Source organism: Belonocnema kinseyi, chromosome 7, assembly GCF_010883055.1.
Source record: "Belonocnema kinseyi isolate 2016_QV_RU_SX_M_011 chromosome 7, B_treatae_v1, whole genome shotgun sequence".
NCBI lineage: Eukaryota > Metazoa > Arthropoda > Insecta > Hymenoptera > Cynipidae > Belonocnema > Belonocnema kinseyi.
The window spans coordinates 64,142,557-64,158,476 of NC_046663.1; the positions used below are offsets into that span (position 1 = coordinate 64,142,557).

The 15,920-nt window shown below is 25.6% G+C and overlaps 1 protein-coding gene across 1 annotated transcript; it reads right to left on the reverse strand.

The window, feature by feature from the left end:
- Positions 1 to 786: 786 nt before the first annotated feature.
- LOC117177125 (cell death-inducing p53-target protein 1) lies at positions 787 to 13,266 on the reverse strand. Its single transcript, XM_033367619.1, has 4 exons — positions 13,087 to 13,266; positions 9,133 to 9,259; positions 5,080 to 5,236; positions 787 to 1,986 (listed from the first exon to the last, which is right to left on the reverse strand). The coding sequence occupies exons 2-4, from the start codon at positions 9,242 to 9,244 to the stop codon at positions 1,881 to 1,883; spliced, it is 375 nt and encodes a 124-aa protein (XP_033223510.1). The 5' UTR covers positions 9,245 to 9,259; positions 13,087 to 13,266; the 3' UTR covers positions 787 to 1,880.
- Between the last annotated feature and the right edge of the window lie 2,654 nt (positions 13,267 to 15,920).

Genomic DNA, 15,920 nt, shown 5'->3' on the forward strand with positions numbered 1-15,920 from the left:
GTCGGAAAGAGGAGATCTTAAGCAATAAAAATATATGTGTCTCAATTTTTTTCTAGTGTCGAATAGTCTTAGTTATTGGCCGTTGAAAAGCAGTGTACCGGTTGTGGCGTTTTGGCCGTTTAAGGGTTAAAGAAGTCACCTGATTTAAAAAAGTTTTTTTTTTAAATCCCTAACTTTCCCTAACCAACAATATTCCCTGATTTAAAGGTTTTCGCTGGTGGTTGCCCCCATGAAATAAAGAAGAATGAAGTAGTATTGTAAATATTTTATTTAAATATCTTAATCAGTTTGCACATGAAAATAATATTAAAATTTTTTTAACCCGTACATTCTAATGTATTATCTGCGTTAAAGGACAGTAGAATACTCAAGCAGATTATTAGTAATCTATGAAAAGGAATAAAAATAATTCGACATAATTTTAGTGTTCAAAATAACGATTACTCAATGATGTTAAAAGTTGTCTTTAAATAACATTAATGTATCCGCACAAATATTAATTGAGCCAATTAAATGACGAACCTGGAGTTAAAATATTACGGTTATAATTTATAAATAGTACTCTTGTATGGCCAGCCATTTGCACAAATTAGATGCTAATTAGGATTACTCAAAAACCGCACCTTAAAAAATAAAGGTGCACCTTAACATTTTATCTTTTCCAAAATCATGAAAAAAGATTACTGTTTAAATAATTTAAGATGGTTCGTAAATTTACTGCATTTTTCTCTAAAATCGTGATTTCAAAACAAATATCAAGGAGCGCCGTAATTTTTAACAAGTTGATTTTTTTTTTTAACCAACCTATTGTTAATCGAAAACTTCAAGTTTGACGCTGTGCTTATATTGTACTACAAATTTCTCTTTTGTATTTATACTAATCTTGCGTAATCTTAAATATTAATTCATATAAGGCACATTATTGTACTACACTGAAAATTGTGCTCAGAAACATTGATTAATGTTTTTTATAAATTGTCATCTTTAAAAATCGGTATTAATATAAAATGTAAAAAGACAAACTCGCTCAAGTTCAGGAAAATAAAATTAGTGCTTCAGATGGCACAACGCAATAACGATGAGCTTACAATAAAAAGCTCGATTGGTCGAGATTACAGGGAATTTTTAACTGAAGGAGAATATTCTAAAATCGAAAATATTAAATCTCAATTTTTTCTAACTCCTTCCAGGTAAAGTTCGCTGCAATAATGTTGTACTGTGATCATAGAACTTGATTCAAAGTTTGAAATCTAAAATGATTTCAAGAATAAATAGTTTAAGGACCCGCTGGAAGTACTGCGCCATTAGAAACATAAAGATGCGTCAAGAAACGGGGTATTCAGTCGTATCCTATATCGTTCGCGAGTTCCTAAACAGATTGCACATTGAAACATTGAAAGTCGTTTGGGGAAGAGCAAAAAATGCTCGCGTGCAAAATTCAATAAATACAACAAAAACACATTCGATAACAATCGTGGAGTAAATTTCTACAATTTTTCCTGCCTAAGTTTGTACCATTTTTGTACCTAAGTAAAAACTAGAAACCACATGTGATTTTTTAAGAGAGCAGAGAATCTAACACCCATTAAATGTTTATAAATTCCACCTATCACACTAAGCACTAAGAGAACGAAAATAACATATGAGAAAATAAGTAATGTGCATATTTTCCAGTTGATTAGAAAAAAGAGATTATCTTTCCTTTTAGTTCCTTACTTTGACTTTGAGAAATTATTCTGGTGTTTGTGGGTTTAATTAGCTTGTTTAGAGAACGGTGTGTCAAGATACGGAAGAGGATACACTTATAAAGTGCACTTTTTCCACAACTTCTCGAGGTCCCTCTTGAAAATGCAGATATGTCAGTTGTCTTGCATTTTGTTTTATCTTCGATAACGTCCGAGGTATGCTTTACAATTCGGACATGTGTGATGAACATCCATGCACTCATCAATGCAACAGGGAATTAAACAACATCCGAACCAGCAACTGAAATTTAACAAAAATAAAGAAGTTTCAAGTTCAAGGAAAAATCAGGGTGGCCGTTCAAATCAAAGAAAAAAATTCAAGATCATTTCCCGGTTGACAACAGTTTTTCCCGGTTGATGAAATTAAAAAATTCGAACTCTTGAAGGTAAAAACTTTTTCATTTAATATAATTAAAACTGAATTGAAAATTAAAGCACGCAAAGTGAAACTCTTGAATTTTAAAATTTTATTATTTTTTTATTTTATATGTTATATTTTCTATTCAAAAGCTAAATAATTTATACAGATTCAGAGTCAGTTAAAAAAATAGAAATCCATGGTATCATTTTTAATGCTGTAGATTGGACAATGAATCAATAAAATTGTATATTTTCAAAACTGTATCATTTTAAGCATTTTTAGACTACAAACATTGAAAATTGAACGATTAAAATTTTTCAAATTATTTTAGTTTTAAATCAATAATTGTGCAAATTTTATGTATATATTAAAATTTGTTTTTGTTTCGAAATATTTTTAAATAACTTTTTCCAGACAAAAAATGATCACCAAATTTTTCATTATCTTAACGTTTCAAAATCTTCAAAATTCTACATTCTGTTGAAAAAGTTTAAACACTTTTTCAAATTTTAACTTATTTTTGAAATTTTGTCAAAACATCTAAAATATTTTGTTTAAAGATTTGAATCTTTACTACATTTTTGCTAAAAAGCCTGCAAACTTAAAGAATTAAAATTTTTTGTAAATTTATTAATTAAAGAAAGAAAGGCTTCTAAATTTGTTGTTTGAAAACTGCAAAAATCAATATTTTGATTTCAATTATTTGAAATCATTTCAAGTTCTAAATGACTTTTTAATCCTAAATTATTCGAATTCTTTCTAATATAATAAATAAAAGTTGTTAAATATTTTTAAATCTTTTATTCAAAATAAAACATTATTAAAAATTGTCATAGGAAGAGCAAAGCAGTTTCTTTTAGTAGCTTTGAAATTTTCAAAATCATTAAATATATTTACAATTTTATTTCAAAATCTACATTCTGTTAAAAATTTTTGTAAATATTTTCATATTTGTAATTCTTTTTGTAAATTATCAAAACTTCTAAATATCTTTTAAAATAATACTATTTAAAAAAAATGTTTAAAATCCTGCAAAATTAAACAAATTGTCAAAAAATCTTCCATATTCTTCCTTGATAATTAAAAATTTTTTTTAAAATCTTGTTCTATAATTAATTTTTTAAAATAAAAAACTCATTTTCAATTTTCCTAGGATTTTCAAGAGATTTGTTATTCTTCTAAAACCTCTCACAATTATCAAAAGGATTCTAAATTTTTGTTCTTAGCTTACTCAAATTTTTTCTAACTTTTAATTAATAAAATTTGTTTTGAAATATCTATTTTTGAACATTTTCTTAACATATTTTTTCAGAATAAAAAATAATTAAAAACTTTCACAGAATAACAAGAGAATTTCTCTTATTATCTTAAAAACTTTCAAAATCTTTAAATAGCTTTACAATTTTATTTCAAAATCTTAAAAATATACATTCTGTTAAGAAAATTTTGAAATATTTTGAAATTTTAAATTATTATTGCAATTTTTCAAAATGTGGATTATTTTTGAATTTTTTTCGAAACATCTTTTAAAATGATCCGATTTTTTCTAATAAAATTTTTAAAATCCTACAAAATTAAACAAATTGCCTTAAAATCTTCCATATAATTTTTTGACAAGTTTGGAATTCTTTTAAAACCTTGTTCTAAAATTAATTTTTCAAAATAAAAAAATCATTTTCAATTTTGCTAGAAATCTTAAGTACATTGTTTTATTCTAATAAATGAAACCTTGCACAACTCTTAATAAACTTTCCAATTTGAAATTTACAAAAAATCAACATTTGGTTTTAAATTGTTTTCAATCATTTTCAATTTTACATAAATTTTTAATCTTAACCAAAAATGTATAATGTCCCCAGGAATATCAAGATTTTTTTTTTACGTTAATACCTTTCAAAATCCTTAAATAGCTTCACAATTTAATTTCAAAATTTTCAAAAATCTACATTGTGTTCAAAATTGGTTGAAACCTTTTCAACTTCTTAACAACAATCCTGCATAATTTTGAAAATCGTATGAAATTGTTAAAAATCTTATCTTAAAATGACTTCTTCAAAATCATTTTCAATATTCCAAGGAATCTTAAGCAAATGTTTCCATTCTTATAAAACCTTTAATAGATTAAAAAAATTCTAAATCTTTTGTTCAAAATGTATAAAAATTGAAATTGTGTTTTAAATTCTTTTAAATCATTTTTAGAGTTAAATTAATTTTTAATCTTAACTTTAACTTACTAGAACTTTTTCTAACTTGATAAGTGTTCAATTATTAACTAAAAATACAAATTGGACAATTATACTGCACAAGTACTGTAAGAAGAATAGTCAAAATTGTAACGCCTAGTTTTAAACTCGTTTTAAATATACTTTTGAATTTAATAAAAGCGTTTAATTGTGTGTCTATTACCTTAAATGATTATAAAATTAAAAATAGTTTACAAAGTTACAATCGCACGTTTATATATATTTTACTACTAAGACTTTCGAATTAAAACAGTTTCATTTTTAGCGTTAAAATCTGTATATTCTTTAATTTTTAACGGATTCAGAAACATCTTATAAAATCAATTATTGATTACTTGTTAATACATAAAGTACTGTTCATGGTTAAAAATCAATAATTGATATTTATAATAATCGCTTTAATTAAATCAACAATTTCCACAACATTTATATTCATAATTGATAAACTAAAATCGTCTTTTATCCGAAATTTTCAGTTGCACATGCTTTTAATTTTGAATTATTCGACTATCCAAAATAAAAATTAACAATTAAGCTTCCAATTTTAAAAAAGTTTAAATCGAACTCATTTTAAATCTGTATATAATTTCTAAAAAAGAGAAAATACAGAAAAATTATTTTAAATAGGTTTTCTTCTAAAAATTTGGAAAATTCCCGGTCTGAAAATAAATGCACTTAGGATAAATAACTTCCTATTTTGTTAATTTAATTTTTGTCCTAAATTGATTACCCAAGTAAAGCGATGACAACACCGGAAATGTAGGCAATCATTCCTGGTTCAGTTCTGGGTGTTGTGTCGATTTCGGCATGGCAGTGAGGACAAATTGTGTGTGTTGCACCTGGACCTAAAGGAACTATAGTGGTTACTATAGTGGGCCCATTGGCATCTGGAAAATATATTTTAAATCAAGCTTTGATTAATCAACAAAATTATCGACTAGGATTAGTTCAATACTTAAAAAAGTTTCAACGGCGCCCTATGCAGTTTTAAAACATTACATGTTGAATAATTTCGGTTTACAAGTCAGAATTATATTTATCTAAAAAATTTCCTATTATAATTATAAAATTTGTAAGAAAAAAGTTTCAAATATAATAACTCCATTTTTCCTAAATTTGGAAGAGCGAAGTTTCAAATTCTGCCGCATTCTGACTTGAAACAAGGATTTTTTTAATTCCCTTCATCTAAACGGGAATAAATTTGTTTTGTAAAAATTCCCGTTTCAGGTCAAAAAATTCCGGTTTCAAGGAGAATTATAATTCATTACTAAAGTCAAAATAATAATTTTTGAGGGAATTTCCTCTCCCAATTATCAGTATTATATTAAAAAACGGTTTCAAATTTAAATTTATTTACTGAAATTTCATGTCGAAACTTAGAATTATAATTTTTTTTCGAAAATTCCAAGTTCCAAGTCAGAATAATTCCAATTATTTACGTGATTTTCTTTGTATTTTTTAAATTTATTATCCTAAGTCATAAGTATAAATATTTTAGAAAGTTCCCTGTCTCAAAGTAAAAAATATAATTCTTTATTGAAATCCACTGTCCCAACTCAGAATTAGAATAATAAAATATATGAAACCACTTTTAATGTACATATCAGCACATGGACATGTGTCTAGAACCTTTCACTTTTCAATCCCTCAAACATATCGAAGTAATTTTTATAACTTAAAAAAGAATTTGTTTTAAGATATCTATTATAGTGTACAGTATACTGTTAAAGTAGTTTTGAATTTAATTCCTTTTTTTAAATCATTTATTTTTAGAATTTTATTTTCAGAATTTCTCATCCGTCCAATTATATAATATCAGTAATAAATATCTTTAGCTAATAGAGTAAAATTTCCAATGGTGCGCCCACAAAAATGATATCATTTACTTTTTTATTGAAAAATTAAAAGTTGAGATAGATCCCGACAAGACGTCTACTAAAACCTTTAAAAAAACTACCCGACAATCCAGGGTTTTGCCAGATATTTCAAGATTTTTCCGGATATAATTTTTCATAGTGTTCCAAATGTGTATTTTAAACCAAATTTATTTCATCTTTATAAACTTAAAATTTAGTGCATAAATTTAAGTTTAATATTTCGAATGAAATATATTTTCCAGATGACTAGATACCGTAAAAAGACAAGGCAAATATTAAGAAAATTTTTCAACGATGTAGAGAAATAAAGTATTTTAAATCAAATTAATGTGGGTACTATATTAAATTTAATTTGAAACGCCTAAAAATTCTTAACATTTTAAGTAAAAATATTACAGATAGTTGAATTTTCTATCAAACCTTACAAAATTTTAACAAAATACATGCATTTTTCACCAAACAGTTAAATTTTCAACCAAAGATGGAATTTTTTAATTTTCACATGAAAAAATTAGTTTTCAACGAAAAATAAAAACGAACTTTCAAAAAAATAGTTACATATTTAACTGATGTGATGAAATTTCAAATAAAATGATAAACATTGAACTGAAATAGTTCAATTTTAAACTAAAATGATAAATTTTTAACTAAAACGATAAATCTTTAACTAAAATAATGGATTTTTTTTAACCAACAAAAAGAATTTTTAATGAAAAAGATTAATTTTCTCTGCTAAAAAAAATAATACACATGAATTTTCAAACAAATAGTTCAATTTCCAATGAAAAAAGATCAATTTTAAGAAAAATAATTTTCAAACCAAAAGAACGAATTTTTAACAAAAAACATTAATTGCCTATCAAAAAAGGGTAAAAAAACATGAATTTTCATCTAAAAAATATCAATTTTCAACCAAAAAACAGAATAATTCAATTTTCAGTTAAAAAGATAAAAAAAGTTGTAAATTAAAAAAAATGCAGTTTTAAAAAACAACAACAATGATAAAAAACGACAAATTTAATTATTGACATTTCAACTACAAATGATTTTAATTTTAACAGAATTTTAAATCAAAAACAATTTAAGTCAACCTAAAAATATGAATTTGCAACAAAACTTGCACACACACACACACTCGCACACACACACACACACCAACCAAGAAAGATTTTTCAGTAAAGATTAAAAAAATTCAACCAAACGGTTGAATTTTAAAGCAACTTTTTAACGCGTCATTTTAAATTCCAAAAAGCTTTAGATTGTTCTTTATTTTATTTTTACTTGAAAATGTTTTCAAATTTAAAAACTATATTTCAATTGATGTATTTTCACAAAGAATGTTACGTTAATAATAATCTGTAGAATGTTTTTATTTTGCACTATTATTAATACTAAATCATGAAATTTGCATAGAATTTATTTTATTTCAATAAAACTAGTTCTTCTGGTTCTAAACTTGAAGTTGCAGAATTTATCAGTGACGAAATATGCTGTTTTTTTAGCGAAAATTAAGAGACACGTATATTTGCAATTTAGGAACAAAAAATTGTCCGCGGTGTCCAGATATTTTAACCTTGACACCCATTTGTTCAAAAGTTACAAGTTTTGTCTTTAAAATTCTATTTTTATGATCATACAGAAGTTTTTTTTTCAATATTGCAAAAAATAAAACAGGTGGTGTTTTGCAGAAAATTTCCTCTATTTTTTTCTTCGAATTTTTAAACATTACAAGAGAATTTTCTAAGAACTCAACCTTCTTTTCAATATGTTTTAAAAGTATCTGCTTAAGGAATTCATCCTGTCAGCTCTATGCGGATCAAAATTATTTTTTGAGCTAGAAAAATTTTTTTCTGAAAATATAATCTTCGAACTTTTATCGTAAGCGGTAAAAGATATCACAAAAGAGCAAAAGTTATTTTTGTAGAACTTTTTTAGATGTGCAACCTTTTTTGTTGAAATTTGTTTGCATTTATTTTTCATTGTTTCCGAGAAAAAATCCGATAATTTAATTTTATGTACAGAAATTCTCCTTGTTAGAACAATGACGTTAGCCTACACAAAACTCAAAATATTGTGTTCCTTATAGACAGCCCATAAAAATTGGCAAATAATATAAGTGCACCTTTTTTAAGAAAATCGAATTGTTATATTTTTTTTAATACCTTTATTAGGTCAAAAACTATAGAATTTTAAAGACAATACTTTTGAACTTTGAAAAATAGACGTCAAAATTCTTTGAAAATCCGTTGATATAGAATCTGCCTGATTGGAAATGATCAAATCCATATAAAAATCTCGATTATGAGATTTTTTAATTTGTCGTACGAGGGGAAAAATGATAGAAATTTTCTGGCAATTTTGTATAGATAAAATGATCGAAAATCTTTTTAAGCTTGAAAAGCGAGTTTTAAATAAGTCACTTATTTAATTTTTCCTTCGATGATGGCATTTTTTGAATTCGCAATAACTATCTGAACATCGTAAACATCATTTTTAATTTTTAATAAGAAAAATTTAAAAAAAGTTAAGACACACGCAAATAATTCAAATTTTGAAAAGAATATTTTTTTTTCAGTTTGTGGATGTAAAAAATGTTTATCCTAATGGCAAGCAAAAGATATTCTCCAAATTTTTAAAAATATTTTGGGTTCTTTTCTTCTTGTCGAAAAGAACATTTTTTCGCTTCCTGATTGGTTATCATAACATATAATTTAGTATAAGTACCATTTAAAATTTTCGTAAAGTAACGTACAGTAACGTACGTTACTTTGCATTACAATTAACCAAAAATTCCCTGATTTTTTCATGATTTCTAGGTTTTTTCTGATATGAGATCACCCTGAATATGTAAGTAATTGTGGCAGGAAAATTGAATTATACGCTCGATATAATTAATACAAGCTCACATGCTTCTGCTGGTGTAAAAGGACTGGCTGGTGGTACGCCCACGGATTGAGCGTAACTAGGCGGTGCAGATGGAGGTGGTTCATAAGGTGGCGGAGGTCCATTTTTGTTCATAGTCTTTGATTCCGCCTGAAACAATTATTCAATCCTTTATAATTATAAAAACTTAATTTTTTTTAACCTATTTATTTGTTTCAATCAATTTATTATTTTTTATATATAGTTAATCTAGAATAAAAATTTAATTCGAAAAGAGATCATTTAAATTGTAAATGGCTTTTTAATAATAAGGGCAACTTTTTTATTTTTTGACCACATATTCTGAAATTTAAAAAAGAATTTTATTCATAAACCCTTGACCTTATTAAATGAGGTTATATGCATTCATGTATTTTAATAAAGATGATAAGGACTCCGAATTTTTTGCACAATAACATTTTAAAAACCTTTAACTGATACAGTAAAATGTATAAAATTTCGAGAAATATATTAAAGAGTAAAATATACTGTGAAAGTAATTTTGAAGTTAAAGTTTTAAAATACTTTATTAAATTAATTTACTTTAATTTACTGTCAGAATTTATTTATAGAATTTTTGTACTTGTAAAAATTGCTTGGCAAAATTGTTCGCAAATTTCACAAAGTCAAACATCATTGGTAATAGCGAAAACTTTGATAGTTAATTTTTCGAGGAGCTTTTGTATTTACTTAATACTGAGAAATAATTTAAATGACCGTTACTAAAAATATGATTCCTGGGAAATTTTTAAAATGAATTATTAGTAATCCATGGCAAGGAATAAAAATAATTTGACATAATTTTAATGTTCACAATGACGATTACTCAATGATGTTAAAAATCGTCTTTAAATAAACATTGATGTATCTGCACAAATATTAATTGATATTTAAAATGATATTTCGAAGCTTTGAGAAGTTTTGAAAAGGTTTGAAGTACGAAGTGTCTCGTCATCCAGAAATCCGAGAGAAGACAAATATTTTTCAGAAGCTTGGCTAGTCGTCCCGAATTTTCGGGATGACTAGACCATGCCCTTTTCCAACTCCCCGAATTTTTCGGGACAACTAGATACAGCTTTTAAATTTATTTAAAAATTAAAAAGCTTTCAACAAATTTTAAACAAAATGTACATTTTTTCAGAATTTGAAATTAAATTTTGAAGCTTTTTAAGGATTTTTAAAGATTTCACGAGGATAGAATTTTTTTTCAAAGTTACAAGCAAAATTTAAATTAATTTTTTTGCATGAAAACTTAATTTTAAGAAAATATTTGAAAAGATTATAGAACATTTCGGATAATTTAAAAAAAGACTGTAGAAGATTTTAAAATAGAAATTTGCAATTTTGCAATATTACATAACTTTAGAAAAAAATCTAATAAGTTTAAGGGATTTTAAAAAGTTTTTACACGTTTTACTATAATAAAATATTTTATTAAGATTTCTGGGAAAAAAATTTTAATCATTTTTTATATTGCCACATTTATTTTATGAATGTTTAAAAAAAATTCCAAACACTCCAAAAGATTTCCAAAATCCTCAATAGGGACTCTGATAGATTTTTGGTCAACTCTTTTAATTTTGCATTTTTTTTTAATTTTAGGAAAAATTCGAATAATTTAAAAAGATATTTAGGAGTTTTTAACAAGTTTAAAAATATTTTTAAAAACTTAAAAAAAGGTTGATTTTTGAAGTAATTCTTTATTTAAAAAAATTATTGTTGCAAAAGAATATTGAAAAAGATTTTGATACCTTCAAAAGATTTCAAAAATTGTCGAAAACGAATCCGGAAGATTTTAAGATAATTTTAGGAATAATTCGAGTCAGTTTAAAATATATTTAGGAACTTTAGATGTTTTGAAGAAAAAAAACATATGTCTATACTTTGAAAGAGCTCCGAAAACTTATATACTTTTTCCAAGAGTGCAATAGTCCTAAATATTTTTTAAAAGGAATTTTGAACAGAAAAGTGAAATTTTTACGTTAAAAATGTGAGCTTTATACATGTCAGTTGAATTTTTCATCAAATAATTCAATTTTCAACTCTAATGATTTTTTACTAAAGAATTTCTAATAAAATACGTAAATTTCTAACCAAATAGTTTAATTTCTGCACTAAAAATTACATTTTTTTCCAAAAACGGAATAGTTCTACTTAAAAAAAATTATTTTAAATAAAGAAAAGGTATTGCATACTAAACAGTTCAATATTCTACAACATAGTTGAATTTTCTACTAGGAATATTAAATTTTGTGCTAAAGAAGACAAAATTTCAACCAAATAATTAAATTTGTAGTCTAAATAAGATAACATTTCTACAAAAACAGAATCAATCTTTATTGAAAAACAATAATTTTCAATTTAGAAAACAGAATTTTTTACAAAACAGTTAAATTTTCTATCAACTTGTTGAATTTTTAAGACAAAAGTACGTATTTTCCACAAAATAATCGATTTTTCAACCCAGACATGAATTTTCAACAAAATACTTTAATTCTCAACCAAATAGTTCAATTTACAAGCTAAAATGATAAACTTTCTACAAAAGAGTTGAAATTTCAATCTAAAAATATAAATTTCTAAGAAAAAAGTTAGTTTTTATACAAACAGTTGACTTTTCAACTGAAATGATGTATCTTCAACCATAAAAATTAATTTTTACCCATGTAAGAAACCACAGAACCCCCCCCCCCCTCAGAATATGCATGTGCTTTCATTTTATGAATATGAACGCTTTAATGGGAAAATATGGATAAAGTAGAATTTATCACCATAGTACATATATTAAATTTCAAAAAGTAATTTTAAACATTGCGAGAGACCCCCTCCCCTTCACATACATTTGTTGAAGAGAATTCACTATCGTCCTATTTGAAAAACGTCCTGGATCTGCCCAAGCCATGAGGAAAATTCAAGGACTTTTCCAGGTTTTCAAGGATTTCCCGAACATTAGAATTACCCTAGAATTGTAAAATATTGCATAAAACTGCATGAGATTGCATAAGATTGCAGGAATAATAAACACCTCGATTGAAGATGAACTCTTTTTTTATTTTGAAATTTCGATTTAAACTTTAAAAAAATCTTTCTGAATTTCTCAAGAATTTGAGGAAAATTATATTTATATAGTCTTGAAACAAATAAATCTAAAAAAAATAGTAATTCGAAATTTGTATTTTGTATTAAATATATTATTTTTCTCCGCAAGTCGAGAAATTACACGCGGGCCACGAAGCGCACGACTTTGATGCTGCTAGTGGCGTTAAAAAAGATGACAGCACTTTGAATGACGTGTTCACATCGATAATGAAATATGACCTTGAACTTGACTTAAAGTGATAGTAGGATACGAGTGATTAATTACTTAAAATCATAGTACACTATTCTTATTTTACATGGTGCATTAATAATTAATAATAAAATACAAAACAACTTCTCATCCAATCAGCAGACTCTTTTTTTCTGCTATTTTTAATTCTAAAAACCCATCGATTTAAAAGCCGAGGTCATCGAAATCGAGTCTTCTGCTCCTCATAAAAAATACAAACAATCGAAATTCCTTTCAAAATATTTCACTCATTGAATAATTGAAACTGTTTGACCCATATAATTTGAAACTATTAAAAAAATAATAATAATCCATGCCTTTGCCAAAAAAATATGTTGATTTATAAAAAAAGAATGAGAAAAATATCTACGATATCAACACGGCGATGGTGACGTATTCAAAGGCAAACGTCATTTTTTATCGCATCAATTTCATAAGAGCAGATCCCTTTAATTATAGTGTTCGTTTCCTAAATATAGGTGCCTGACCTAATTGCGAAATAATGTGTCACGGATGATACCTCCACCTAGATATTATACACGATATAACTAGAAATGTTGACTTGCTCCAGAAATTTTCTTATATTTATTATGATAATGACGGCACTTACCTTTAAACAAAATCACTCAAATAATTTCAAAAATCGTATTATTTCACTTTTTCGACACGGTTAAGTTCTTTACTTTACAAATCAAAACAAATTTGTAGAAAACTGTCGGCCGAGCAGATTTGGCTTTTGGCTAGCAAAGTAGTAAATAGAAATCTCGAAGATAGAAATAGACAAAATACAGTGTATTTTTCCAAGTTGTCAGTAAAAATTGGCAGGTGGCGCTACAATATGTAAAGTCTTCGAGTATGCGCAATAGAGATAGAAAACTTTCAAGAATTTTATCCCGAAATATTTGTCAAAATTCATTTTTTCAATTCGAAATTCATTTTTGAATTCATGTGAATAAAAAATTTCATTAAATTCAAAATTCCTTCTCTTGATTTAAAAATTCAATTGAAGGTGCTTCTATGAACCATACTGATTTCGAGTTAAATTTTCATAAAAATACTTTATTTTTCAACAAAATGGTTGAATTTTCAACTGAAAATTTAATTTTGTAATAAAACATGATTTTTCAACAAAATAGTTAATCATCTACAATCTACAAAATAGTTAATTATTTATAAAAATGGTTTAATTTTGAGCCAAACAATTGTACCTTTTCAACTAAGAATATGAAAGAGCATTTTCAATCAAATAGATAAATTTTCATCAAAACTGTTTAATTTTTAACCAAATCCTTCAATTTTCTACTAGACTAAAACGACGAATTATCTATGAAACAGTTCAATTTTCAAACCGAAAATATAATTTTTCAACAAAAAAGTTAATTTTTGACCAAGTAATTAAATTTTAAACCAAATAGTTGAATTTTGAATAAAAAATTTAAACTTTTAATAAAAATATCAATTTTTAAAGAAAAAGATAATGTTCAAGCTAAAACGAAGAATTATCTACGAAACAGTTCAATTTTTAAACCAAAATGATTTTTCAACAAAACGTTCATTTTCTATCAAATAGTTAAATTTGCATAAAAATATAGTTTAATTATTAACCAAGCAGTTCACTTTTTTCACTAAAAAGATGCATTTTCATAAAAAAAAATAATTTCCAAGCCAAAAAGAATTAAAAAAAAAAACCAAAATTTTCAACGAAGTTGTGGAATTTTTAAGCAAAAAAGTTTAATTTTCAACTCGAAAATATCATTTTTGAACAAACAAGTTAATTATATACCAAATGGTAAAATTTTCATAAAAATAGTTTAATTTTTAACCAACCAGTAGAACTGCCACATTAAATATAAACTTTTAATCAAAAATATGATTTTTCAACAAAAAAGTTCATGTTCAAGCCAAAAAGACAAATTTTCAAAAAATTAATGAATTTTGAAGCCAAAAAGACGATTATCTACATCTACACGCTCGGTTTTTATCTTTCTCCCGTATTTACTTTTATAATTAAAGGTCAAAGCATCGACAACTCTGTAATTTGGTGATTGTGAATTGTCTTTTGTTAAAAATACTTCCGCTTTAATGACAAACACATTCTCATCAGGTATCTCCTGCTTCGCACTCGATTTTGTCGAAAATACGAACTTTTCTTCATTATGTTCTACTCTATTATTTCAAATGTATATTATATTTATTTCTGTACCTCAGGCTGGGGCTGCTCATTCAGATATTGCAAAATAAAGTACAAATTTTATTTTTAATGGTCACTTTAATATTTGTTCCTTATTTTGCATTACATTTTCTTCTTAACTACCCTGAAAAAAGTATCATTTCAATGAATTTATATTATTATAATTCATAATACGCATTGTTATTGAAGCATACGTGTTTTATCGTCTTGTTTTTGTATTTCAAAAAGGGCGCATTCTATAAAAATATTTCTATTAAATATTGTATTGCAACTTCTGTCGTTTTCATAAAAATTTCATAAAATATTTGTTAAATAAAATGTAGCTTCTGTCATTGTTCCAAATATTAATTTTTTTCATCTTATTTTTTACGGTTAAAAGAATTTCTACTTGTCCTATCTAAAAATTACTAATAACATTTGTCCAAAAATTGTATTTTTTAATTTTTAATGTTGTTTTTAGGAATAAAACAAAAACTATACATTCCATTTAAAAATGTTTAATTTTGTAGATCTTTTTTGGGCGAACAACTTTTGTCTTATTATTATTTTTTCGTAAGGTGTGTCGTTTGACTAAAAATGTAATTTTTTTGTTTTTAGTGTTGTTTTTTTACGAATAAAAAACTAGGTGCCCTATAAAAAGTGATTAACAAAAAAATTCGTGGATCTTTCTTGAGTACACGTATTTTGTAGATTCATGTTTTGTTGTACCTTGCATAGTTTGACTGCAAAATGGAATTTTTTATTTTTCTAATTTATTGTGGGATAAAAATTTGAATTTCCGATTTTCTTCTAATTCAAAAAGTTGTTATGATAATCTTGTAGGACGATCAAAAAGAAAAGTTGTTCTTTTCTTGAATTTTTTCGTATCGTGCATTGTTTGACTTGAAATGTTAATTTTCATTTTTTTTATGCTAGAAATCTGCCATTTTTCTTCTTGTCGAAAAAAGTCAAGAGGATAAATTGTTCGAATTTCTCAATACTATGAATAGGCGCACATGGAATTTTGAAATCTTGAAGAAAACTAGTTTCAAAAATGTTCAAAATGCTTTAAGTTTTTTATTTTTATCCAAAATAGCTGGCTAACGAACTTGAGCTTCAGTTTCTAACACTAAACGAGTGTACCAACGGCCAATCTGATTCAATGATTGTTTTAACAGTATCGTGCTCTCCAGACAGACATATAGACATACATACATGCAAACAGCTTAGTAAAAACCTGTTTTTCTGGTTCAGAAAGTCTGAAAACGTGGACA